The sequence below is a fragment of the Terrapene carolina genome, unplaced genomic scaffold (assembly GCF_002925995.2).
Source record: "Terrapene carolina triunguis isolate 2854851 unplaced genomic scaffold, T_m_triunguis-2.0 Scaffold66, whole genome shotgun sequence".
NCBI classification, from domain to species: Eukaryota; Metazoa; Chordata; order Testudines; family Emydidae; genus Terrapene; species Terrapene triunguis.
The window spans coordinates 55618086-55630870 of NW_020664417.1; the positions used below are offsets into that span (position 1 = coordinate 55618086).

The following is a 12785-nucleotide window of genomic DNA, read 5'->3' on the forward strand; positions in this document are numbered from 1 at the left end:
AAGGGGGATGTAATGAGTGGGAACAGGGCCTCGGGGAAGGGGCAGGGCCTCATGGCAGGGGCTAGGCAAGGGTATTTGGTTTTGTGTGATTAGAAAGTTGGCAACTCTGGAAATGGGAAGCATTTTCTTCCTTTTAGTCGACTAAAATCTGTTTATAAGAATGTGATTTTTTTTTAAACAAAATCCATACAGTAGCATTGTTTGTGATGATATACTTATGTCTGTCATTAATTTTTATTTAAAAGAAATCCTATTTTCAGCAGTAAAAATTCCCTCTTTGCACACACAGTTTCAGCCTAGAAAGGAATTTTCTCTCCATTTTTCACAAAATTCTATTTGGACCTATTTAAACTATACAAGTCTCTTTTAAAAAAAAACCCAATTCAGATGGTTTTGGTTATGTTTTTAAATTAAAACAATATTGGAGCGCAGGAGATAATTATGTATAGTTGTGTTAAGAATTTTGAAAAACAATTTAAAATGGCCAATATTTTTAACTCAGAAAAATGGCTAAGCACACAAGCTAAATACTGTTCACAAGGATTTTTAATGCATATTAAAAATTGTTTACACCTTAATATCTTGCTTGACATGTGTTCCATTGTATAATAAACATATGTAGGCATGCACACTTTCCCTATACAGTGTCCTAAAGATTTATTACATACTTTACCTATGTAATAATGAAATAGTACTCTGTATTTATATATCATCTTACATTTTCAAAATGCTTTATAAACACTAATTAAACACTCCCAATATACTCATGAAGGCAGTGAGTATCAGTATTTCTGCTTTATAGATGGAGAAATGGAGGGAGGGCCAAATTCAGTCCTTCTATAGGTGCTGGAAATAGGGGTGCTGGGGACGTTGTCGCACCTACTGGCTTGAAGTGGTTTCCATGATATGCGTTTACAGTTTGGTTCAATGGCTCTCAGCATCCCCACTATACAAATTATTCCAGCATACCTGTTTACTTCAAACCTGTACAGACATGTTAGAATCAGTGAAGGGTACACAGGATTCAAGAAAGGCAGAGTTTTTCCAAAAAGGTTAAAGATGAGATTGTCAAAGGGGCTCAAGGGAGTTGGATGCCCAGCTCACATTGACCTTCAGTAGAAGTTGGGCATCCAACTCCCTTAGACACATTTGAAGACACACAGCCTAGATGGCTTGCCTGAGCCCACACATTGAGTTAATGGCAAAGCTGCCTCCTAGTAATATGACCCTTTCACTGATCATACATTTATTTAAAATTTAAAAAAATTAAAAATATATAGTACCTGTTCACTCGCACAAAGGCAGGAAAGTGCAGTTAAGGTGTTTTAAAAAAATACACCTTTTACAGACTTTCTAAATACATTTAGAAATGACTTGAAGGAACTATTGTGGATTACTGAATGTGGTACTTGTTTCAGAAATCCTTGTAAGTGGAATGGAATGTTAATAGATTATTAAAGTAATCAACTAATGTACTGAGCATTAAAATGCTGCTATGATCAGAAAAATGGCACCTCATTCAACGGATATGCTTAGTTCATTGACATAAATAAGATTCTCCTGCTACTTTTTAGCACTGATGTCAATATAGCTAGGGAGCAAAGAGCTGAATTCTCTTCTGGCACATGCATCATCAACAGAATTATTAATTAAATCCAGTTACAGAATCTTTACTAGTAGTGGTGACAAGTGAGCCAGAAAGAAAGCATCCCGACTGTCAGAAGATCCCAGTCTGAGTTTGCAGGAATGGCAGTTAACATAATTTTCTATCATCTGTAAACTGAGTAAATTTAATGTGAAAGTAATGGAGAGAGAATAAATATAAAACCACACAATACCATTTTTTGGAGTAGAACTTCACTTCAACTTTTAGAATAGCTCTGTTTTATGCTTACATTCCCTGTAGAAATCAGTGTCTTTTTTTTCATTTTTGGTTTATAATAGTAGTAATAGACTGTGCCTGGCATGTACCGGGACTTAATAACTGGCTGAAGTTTATGAAATTAGCTCTTCTCTGCTGGTCACTAAGGGTATGTCTATGCACCCAAAAAAAAAAAAGTACAGCAGCAAGTCAGAGTGCAGGTCAATTGACTCAGGCTCCTGAGGCTCCCACTGCAAGGCTAAAAATAGAGTGTAAATGTTCGGACTCAAGCTGAAGCCTGAGCTCTGAAACTCAGCAAGGGTGGAAGTCTCAGAGCCCAGGCTCCAGCCTGAATGTCTACACTGTTAGTTCCACAGCACTTGCCCCGTGACTGAGAATTGCTGCCATGGGACTGTTTTTTTTTTTTTGCTGTGTAGACATACCCTAAGGGCTTTGATGCTATACTTATTGAAGTAAATAGCAAAACTCCCATTGATTTTAATGGTTCAGGATCAGGATCTAATCTCCTGAAATTGCATTGTGCCCAATAGTTGCTGCTTGCCTAATTACTGCACTATTTAGATGTTAGTGAGTACAAACTACAGAATAAAAAATAGGCATTGTATATATTCTGTGTATTTACATAATACTAAAGCATAAATTGCTCCTTTGTGGAAGAGTCACTTTGATTGCATCATCTCTCATATGCTTATTATTTATGTATGTATTAAAGTGCCACCAATGTGCTTGGCACTGTACAAAACACAAAAGTAAAGACCTTCCCTGCCCCAAAGAACTTACACTCTAAGGCCTGGTGTACACTGGTGGCAGCATGTAGGATATGTGTAGTTACACGCCACAGTGAAAAGCAGGCTGTTTCCATCCTGCCATGTGTAGCTACTGGGAGTGTTTCCCTGCTGCAGGGAGGTTCCAGAGCCTTTCCCCAGTGCCTCCCCCCACCAGAGCTTTTCCCTGTGGCAGGGAAAGGCTTTGGCAGCAGGAAGGCAGTGGGACGTTACACTACTAAAGACAGCAGTGTAGATGGGGAAGACAATGAGTATGAAGAGAGCTGTGTAGGATATGTACCCTAAGGTTCTGGTGTGTCTTTAGTCTGCTCACCGAAGTAGTCCCTCAATGTCTACACTGTTATTTATACCCATGCTAGGGGTACGTGCAGTGTGTATGCACTGTACTTGCTACTGTAAGTGTAGACATGGCCAAAAAAGGCTTTCCTGACATTTCTCTCTCTCTCTCTCTCTCTCTCTCTCTCTCACACACACACACACACACACACACACACACACACACACACACACACTTCTTCTAAAATACCATATGCACAATCCTAGAGGGAAATTGGACTGTGAAAATCTTGCATTGAAGTATTGTAAAGGTCTTAATTAAAAACTCAAAAACAAAGATTTTTTGAGTTGACTCAAAATCCAGATTGACATGACACCCTAAATTCATGGGGAAAGTGATTTGTGGGGGGGGGGTTCATTTTTGTTTTTTTCCCCTATGTTCAAATATGATGGCATGGATTAAGAAAACGGATTGTACAGATAATAAACCCTAATTGTTCTTTCTGATGGTTTATATAAATATTTACACATATATAACTCCAGACCCCTCCTGTAGCAGTGTTGTAGTTGAAGTATATTTTTGTTAATGGGTAGGACAGCAAGAAAAAAAGTTACTCTTTGTCAGTTATATCAGCGAGTGTTTAGTAATTTCACTTGGAATTCAGCCTGATATTTTTCCCACTCAATGAATCTTTTGAGAATGGTAAATATATTTCTTCCTCCAGTTTACCTGGGACATCTATAACCCTAATTAAAATAATTTCCTACACTAATTCTTGATCTTTTTCTTCCTTTGTATTTTTGTGACCCGCTCATCTTCTTGCTTAGCAAATGGAAATTCTAGCAGTAAGTGATGGTTCTTGATTTATTGAATACTTAACCATGTCAGTCAACAAACTGGTTTCCATCTGTCTCTTCTCCATTTGTGAGATAGTAATGTCTCATCATAGACTATTATAAAAGTACTGCACGCTTCAATTTTGTATAGTCCTAACCCATGAACTAGTGATCCTTTGTAGATAATATGATCCTGTAGTTAATACAAGTTAATAGTAGATGACTCCATTAGCAGTAGCTTCTCTGTCTAAATCTAAAGCAATATTAACATTACCTCCTCGTTGACTAGTGTTTTAGATAAAAATATGCAAACAAAGCAGTGCATAAGTTAATATTGCTGCTCCATTCCAATAAGAATTTACCATCTGATATTTCTTGAAATAAAATCATAGCAAGCTTTCATAAGGAAACATTATTCTTATATCTAAGAATTTAATTAGTTTCCTCTTGCTCTATCATGCAATTGTAACCTTAAGTCTAGGGTTAATAGCATACTTACCTGTTTATGTTAACATTGGGAAAAGAGGCCATACTCATAAATCACAATTGTTTGTTTGGTATCAGATCTACTGTTTAAACTGACAAAACAGCCAAAAGAAATAAAAGCAATCTATGTATTTCCTGCTGGAGCATGACATTTGGAAATGTCATTTGAATCCTTTTTTTTCTTGTTGGAAATGTGATTGCCCTTCTTAAAAGATAAACTTTTAACCTGCAAGAGCAATACTACTTTCTTTCTAATTACCAATCTAGTCCTGAATGCAGCTTTCATCTGCTTTCATCAGCTTCTCACTACATTAGCTTGTAAATCTTCTTGACATTTCCTTTTCTGCAGTAAGCAAATAAATATTTTTAATATTGTAAATTCTGTGCTGGACAAACTGGCTATGATTTATTGTCTGATTGTGTCATGTGTTAGTAGATTAGCACTCCCTGAATTTAAGATAATGTTGCTGTTTACTTTTGTAGGAGCTGGAGTTGTGTCGGAGGTTATACAAGTTGCATTTCCAGTTGCTGCTTCTGTTCCAAGCCTATTGCAAACTTATCAGCAAAGTAGATACAATCAAAAAAGAGGCAGAGGTAAAGGAAATATTATTATTTAGCTACCTGTTATTGGTGTTCAAAAACAATACCCATTAAAAATTATCAGCAGGTCATCTCTTTTGAAAATGGAAATGTGTATACCAGCTGTTTTGTAGCCAAGAGATAAAAGGTTTAATTAGAACTTGCAATTATTTTCTCAGTCATCGAATTGTATCTGTGTTGATCCTTGGACTACTTGAAAGCTCTTTAATACACAGTAATGCAGGGAGCCCAATGATCTTTAAAAAATCAAGGATTTAAAATATTCTTTGTCACTGTTAGTGTATAACAATCAAACTATAAATGAGGTAAGTTAACTCCAATCAAGAAGATGCTGTTATGAAGACCCTTTCTGCCTCCACTGAGTCTTCTCATCTGTACATAGTTGTATAATCAGTTTGCAATTAGTGTTACAGCTTTAAAGCCATATTCAAGTTTCAGGTGAATGTAACCTATCTCTGCATATCTATACAAAAAGCTGGTAATATGTCTTCAGCACAACTAAAAATCAGGGAGAAGGCGTCTCAGGTTGGAAACACAACAAAGAGGCACCCAACATTAGTGACATTTCTAAAAAAAAAAGCTAATAGAGGTTTTTACAACAGAATGTTAATTTAAAAGAGCCTGTAGAGCCATACAAAACTGCTGAGTTGAAAGGGCAGCTGGGCACTTAATGAAGAGGAAGCAATTTTAAAGCTGTCACTCAAACGGTGTGCATTGGCTAGCCTACTTGAGCTAGCTTGAATCCAACTACCACAGGTAACAATAACAGTGAAGACAGCACAAGGTGGACTTCGGTGCAGTTAGTACAAGCTCAGCACAGATCCTGGGTACATACTCAGCTCACTAGCCTGCTCTGAAGCCCGTGCTATGCTGTCTTCAGTGCTCCTTTTACCCTCGCTAGGTGACTCACGCTAGCTCAGATACGCTAGCCCGTGCACAACTTTTGCCCTCTTTCTCCTCAAGCCTCTCCCACACTCCTTATCAGTTACACACACACACCCCTCCCTCCCCCATAATGGGCACCTGGATATTTTCATTCTTCAGATCCCAGTATGCACATTTGTTGATAACATTGGGTAATGTTGATGAAAGGACATGTCTCCTAGTCAGCGAGGTGCTATGACAACTGGGCATGTATATTTATCCCCATTGGCTGCCCAGCACTGCCGTATGTGCACTGGCTGGACCACACTATAGTGTTTGGTCACCACTGCTATATATGTGTACTGAACTTTTTCTTTCTTTCTATACATTCAGATTTTCTTTATTTGTAATAGAATCATTTCAATTTTTTTTTATTCTTCCAAAAGAGGCGGCTACTTTACGTTGATTTGATACATGGCTACAGGTGGAAGGGTTCATGGCCCACCAATTAGTGTGAGTGCGAGGTAAGAATTCCTGCAAGGAATTCTAAAGAACTGACTAAGGACAGACTATGTGAAAGCCCAAATGCTCATTACAAGTACTTGACTCATGTAATCATCCATATGCATGAGTGTTTGGGCCAAGTGGCCACATTGGTGCCCTTGTGTGTGTCCCCACCTCATGCACAGTTCTGGGGGAGGGAAAGTGCACATCCCAATCTTCCTGCAACACTTAATTTGGCTGAAAAGAGTTTTTGATCCAGAAAGGCTCAACTCTCCATATTTCTTTTAGGTTATAAACATGTCAGAAGAACTTGCCCAGCTGGAGAGCTGTCTGAAAGAGGCTGAATCTGCCTCAGACAGTGGTATTGAAGAAATTGAAATATCAGAGGCTTCCCAAGCTAGCACAGAAACTGCCATTCATTCTCTCATTGAAACCTTGAGAAGCAAGGAGTTTATATCAGCTGTAGCACAGGTCAAGGCTTTCAGGTAAAATGTGAAATGATTTAAATTATTATGCTTTTAGAGCAGCACTCAGTTTCCTAATGGCTATTTTTAATTTAAACATAGGCTTGATTCCAATTTTTTTTTTTAACTCTTGCTAGATGTCCTTGTTGAAAAGGACAAACCTGACTGTATTTTTCTCTTGTGCATTTTCACCATTTAACGAGTAGTTCTGATTTTTAAGAACTGTATCCTTTGAAAAATAAACTTAATGTATATTATTCTGTAAGAAAATGACATCTCGTTAATAAGTATAGGAACAGCACCTTAGAACGAACGAACTTTCTCTTCTCACATTCTTGTCCTATATAACACACCTATTCTTTAAAACAAAAATGAAAGTCATGTTGACTAATTGCTTTGTTTTCTTTTGAAAGAAAATATTAAATATTTATATGTTCACAGGTCTATTTGGCCCAATGACATATTTGGCAGTTCTGAAGATGACCCAGTCCAAACGCTGTTGCATATATATTTTCGTCATCAGACGTTGGGCCAGACTGGTAGCTTTGCAGTAGTAGGCTCTAACCAAGACATGTCAGAAGCCAGTTCAAAACTGATGGAACTTAATCTAGAAATCCGAGAGTCTCTACGCATGGTTCAGTCCTATCAGCTTCTAGCAAAAGCCAAACCTGTAGGAAATATGGTGAGCACTGGATTCTGAACAGCATTTCATTTAGTAAAGAAACAAAGCTAAGGATGCCTCAGAACATTATCAAGCACCTTTCATAACAAAAAAAAACTGAGGGCCAATACAGAATTTTAACATAGCATGAAATTTCATCAAAAAACAAAGATCTAAAAACCAATGGAGTTAACATCTTACTGACTGCTGTTTCTACACACAACAGTTGTGTGGGCGGTAGTGATTTTTTTATTATATAGATATAAACTACATTAAAGGAAAAGGGCTAAAAGCAATGCATATACATGCATTATTTTTTGTAGAAACAGAATTGTAAGTGCTGTTGCAGTACTGGCCTCCAGATGGTGAAACAAGTAAAGCAGGTGGGATGAGGCTAAAATCAAGGCTGATTTATTTTGGCTGAAGACCTGCAAGATTTCCTGGTTTTACAACAGTAAATGTAATCATCAACTAATGCCTAATGACACACTGTGCAATGTCATGAAGAATGTGCAGTCATACATGAGCAGAAAAAGGACTTGTAAAGACTCTGCAAAAACCATTGACGTCTCAATGTTTTGTTTTGCTTTTCGTTTTGTCTGTAATGAGGAATTATGTGTGAGAGTTGAAATGTATGGATATGCGACTGTTGCATTTGGAAGGTATGGATGTTTGTTGATAAGGTCTCAGAGCATGCCTAAAAGAGCAATGCAAGATTATTTTTGGAGAAATTTTATTTTATTAGCTCTAATCCTCATAGTGTGTAAATGTTAGGACATTTAATAATATTTTAAACTGGGATTCCCCAGTGTTTCTAAAAGAAATAATATATCTGTTAACTTTATTGGAATGCTGCTCAGTTCTCTGATCAGTGCTTATGTTACAAATATTGATAACTAACCAAAAAGTAGCTGCCTGCAGAGACTTTAAAATGTATATTAAAGATATATGCTGCCCATCAGCAATTCTCATTAGAAGAAAGTTAACTTATTTTATTCTGTATATATTCTAGAAACTGTATAGTGCAAAACCAGTATTTTTCTTGTACATTCATGCAATGCACTGTTATATGAGAATAGATGTACAAAGCTAATGGGGGGGGGAGAAGGGGAACAGTGGCTCTTGGTGGTAGAATACATGACTTGCAGTCGGTGTAGTCTGCTGAGTTCAAGAAGAGGTGCGGATGCATTTACACGTATCTTCATAACTCATGTTACACCTCAGGAATTGGGACTACAGGAAAGAAAAAAAAAAAAGAGGAAAACTATCAAAACCTGCAATATATTTCTATATACTGATAGTTCATAGTCATTGTTCACTGTAGCATAAAATGAACTGGATTCTGCTGAAAATCATTTTGTAAAAAATATGTGAATGTAGTCCCATGATTCCTGCAATTTGAAAGGAACACCCAGTATTTTTATATGCATCTCTCTTACCCACTGTGATTTTTTTTTTTTTTTAAACTGGGCTCTGTAATTCTGGAGTTTCGAATGTACAAATGAAATTCTTAGCTTTGCCTTTTCTTGGGGAAGCGGACCCCACTAGAAATGTAATTATGCTGAAATGCATTAATTGAAGGCACTGTGCACACTGTTGGACTGCTGACAGTAGTTGTTACCTTAACAAGCTCTGTAACTGGTCAAAGCACATTCATAATCACTGTATTTTTTGACCTGATAAAATTGAATTATTTTGATGTTTCTGTGGTACTGTAGATGGTGTTCTTAATTATTTAATAAGTATTTACTGGGGATGTGTAGTGTTATTTAGTGGCGCATTACACTTTTATTTACATCATCTTTTACCAACCCCTTTTTTTGTAAAATAAAAACATTGTACCTGTCATCCTGTGTATTTTGTGCAAGCTAGAAGGATAGTGTCATTTTTAGAAGTTTGTAAACATTGAAGTGGAAATATTTTAGTTAACAGTGTATGAATTGGCAAATAGATTTGTGTTTTCTCATTAGTCCTGTCTACACTACAGCATTTTAGTGTGCATCAGATTGTAATAGGGCTTATACTGCACATGCCTCACATCCACTTATGAATTCTAGTGCACAATTCCTAACCAGTAATGTGTACAGTTTAGAACTTTCTGTTCTTGAAATTATCAGCCTAAATTGGGTCCCAGCAATATTCTCTTACTTTATAGCTTAGCCTTATCTGGGTGTTTTCTCCTAATCCACCTTCCTCCCCAGCCTCTGAAGGAACTACATCTTAAAATGCACTACATTTTACAGTCTTCTTAGCACTCTTTTCTCCCACAGCAGCCATCCATGCAGCCACATAAATTGGCATACTACTTCCTTGTTAAGTGTACTTTATTTTGTTAACAGGAGCAAGCATTTACACATCCACTTCTTACAACTAGCTGGACTCTTGTGCTAGCTGCTATCTTAGATGATCAAGCACCTGATTTGATACTGGGGGTCAATGACCTGTTTACCTTCTGAACCAAGGGGTGTACCAAAGAAGGTTAAGGTTTAGCCAAGTGAAATCATGAGATTTGCTGAATAGGCTGTGGCCTGGAGTGTCAACTAATGCAAATGGCGGGGGGGAGAGAAAGCAATGAAGGATTAGTCTGACTGAGGAAGATTGCAACCAGGCATCCAAACAACTAACCCCAAGATAACTTGTACTTTCTTTGAAGAACTGGCCCAGATTTTTAGCAACAAACCAAGATCCATCCTACTTCACATACTCAAGCGCTTCGTGGCACTCCCTGCAACCCCATCTGAAGTTACACAATCCACTGTCCACAACAGGTATCATGTGCTATAAGAACAGGAGTTTGCATTGGGCATAGGCCTGAGATAGGGACAGGAAGTTCTTGCATTTGACATGAATCAGGACTGCCTACCAAATGTTTAAAATATACTAGAGTGTGAAACTATAGAGGGTGGACAACCTACAGGATTAACTTATTACTGCCATTATCAAAAGCACCCAATATGCCAATTGCCAAAAATGCTAGAAGAAATAGTAACCAGGGAAGGTGGAAACCAGATGTTATCCCTACCCTACTGCTCCCTATTTATAGCATTTACCTGACTAATACCAGCCACTGTAGTGAAGCAACATCCAGCAAGCCCACTTTTCAAACTATATTAAGATCTAGTTTCTTTCCTCATCAATGATGCAGTACCTGCAGTGATGTAGGATGATATGGCAGAAGCAGCTGTTTTCAAAAGCATGGTGATAACAACTGCAGCTCTCTGCCTTCCTTGTGGCAATCATTTAATTTTTATATAATGAAATTATGAATTGCATACAGGTAAGTTTTGAAGTCTCTGTATATAAAGTACCCCTTCAGAGTGAAGAGAATTAGAAGCATCACACGTCTTTGTGTATTACAGTTCTAGGATTGTCACAGAACTTGATCATTCTGAGGTCCATAACACTAACCTACACTACTGCATCTTTAACAAGGTAGTCTTACAAAGATCTGATTCTTAGTTAACTGGGGGAAAATGTACTTTTTCCATATCCCACAGGCCATAGTCTTCCCCTTCTGATCAAGTCTACTGTTGCAGGATGGAAAAGTTTTCTGATGCACTATTCATTGTCCACAGAGCAATGAAGATGTACCTCAAACACATGGATTGCTTCAGAAAAATCAGCACACTTATCTTTCCATCCAAAATGGATCAAACAAGACAACTTGTCCATAGCCAGATGGATAAGATGGTGTTAGAAATGCATACACTGCATTGGGTGTGCAGATTCCAACGTTCATTTAATGCAGTCCAATGTAGCTCTTTGGTCTGAAGGAGCATCAGTCACCTTAAAAGAAACCAAGAAGTTGTCTATATTGTCCTTTTAATACTTTCATTAAGTTGTCCAAGATTGGCTTGTTCTCCTCTGGAATGGTCTCCTTTGGGAGAAAGGTGTTCTATTTAGTAGTCTCTAAAGAAAATGTTATTTCCACAGTCCCTGTCAGGAAAAATGTGGCCGATTTCTCTCTGATCTCTCTTCCCACTATTTTCCATAGTGCTCTCCATCTTAGATATGCAAGGTCAGGAGCCAGAAGGGAAAAATTTGTTAGCTGATCATTTCCTTTCTAGAACTGAACTTTTCCCCTCAGTCTAACACATCCTTTCTGATATGTCAAAGGATTCTTTATTATCTCGTACAAAACAGATTCCAAGGCCAGAAGGCACCACTGTGATCATCTTGTCCAACCTCTTGTTGGAAACAGGCCCTAGAACTTCAAAATAATTTGTAGACAATATCTTCTAGAAAAAAAACATCTGATCTTGATTTAAAAATTGGCAGTGATGGAGACTCCACCAAGACCCTTGGTAAATTGTTCTAGTGGTTAATTACCCTCACTGTCAAATTTGTCTTGCTTCAATTTTCAGGCATGGGATCATGTTATACCTTTCTCTGATAGACTGAAGAGTCCCTTAATAAATATTTGTTCCTTATGTGGATACTTAAACTGTAGTCAAATCACCCCTTAGACTCAAAGTAAAAGAAGACCACCACCACTATAAGGTATGTTTTCTAATCCTTTAACCACTCTCATGGTTCTTCTCTGAAGCCTCTCCACTTTATCAACATTCTTGAATTGTGGGAACTACAACTGGATGCAGTATTCCAACAGTAGACTCATCTACTCCTACTCGAGAAACCTGTTTAGGCATCCCAGGAGCACGTTAGCTCTTTTGGCCACAGCATCACATTGGAAGCTCATGGTCAGCTGATTTTCCTGAGAAATGGTAAACTGGAAAAAGATTTATGGGTTGCGGAGGATAGAGTTCCCCTGCCCACAAGTATGACCTACATTCTTTGTTCCTAGATGTATACATTTAACTATATTGAAATGCATATTGTTGGCTTATGTGCTGTTTACCAAGTGATTGAGATTGCTCTGAATCCATGATCTTTTGTTATTTACCACTGCCCCATTTTGTGGGTCATCTGTATACTTTGTGGTTTTACACATAATTGATTAGAAACCATTAGAGTGCAAGGCCCCAGGATCAATCTCGGAAACACTCACTCGATGACAATTCCCCATTTGTTTTACATTGAGACCTCTCAGATACCCAGTTTTTAAATCCATTTAATGTGCCATGTTAACTTTATATCTTTCTAGTATTTTAAATCAGTGTCATGTCATACAAAGTTAAACACCTTAAAGGTTAAGTATATTACATTTACACTATTACCTTTATCAATACTTGTAATCATAAGAGAAGTTGGAAAAGATCTATTTTCCATAAACCCATGTTGATTTGCATTAAATTATGTAACCCTCCTGTAATTCCTTATTGATCAAGTCCCATATCAGCTGCTCCATTGTCTTACCTGGGATCAATGTTGAGCTGACAGGTCTATAACTACATGGGTCAAAATTGTAATTATGTACATGGGTATGAGTTGAAGGAGTTAGTAATAAGTATTTCTAGAGGTTTGGC

At 37.5% G+C, this 12785-nt stretch overlaps 1 protein-coding gene across 2 annotated transcripts in view; it reads left to right on the forward strand.

Moving 5' to 3' along the window:
• Positions 1 to 9187, forward strand: part of FRYL (FRY like transcription coactivator) — a 345908-nt gene extending 336721 nt beyond the window's left edge. For both annotated transcript variants that reach the window (XM_026647943.2, XM_026647941.2), the window contains 3 exons: positions 4750 to 4860; positions 6523 to 6719; positions 7140 to 9187. In XM_026647943.2, the coding sequence (XP_026503728.1) occupies positions 4750 to 4860; positions 6523 to 6719; positions 7140 to 7398 (567 nt within the window). In that variant the 3' untranslated portion in view covers positions 7399 to 9187. The remainder of the gene's footprint in view (positions 1 to 4749; positions 4861 to 6522; positions 6720 to 7139) is intronic.
• The last annotated feature ends 3598 nt before the right edge of the window (positions 9188 to 12785 follow it).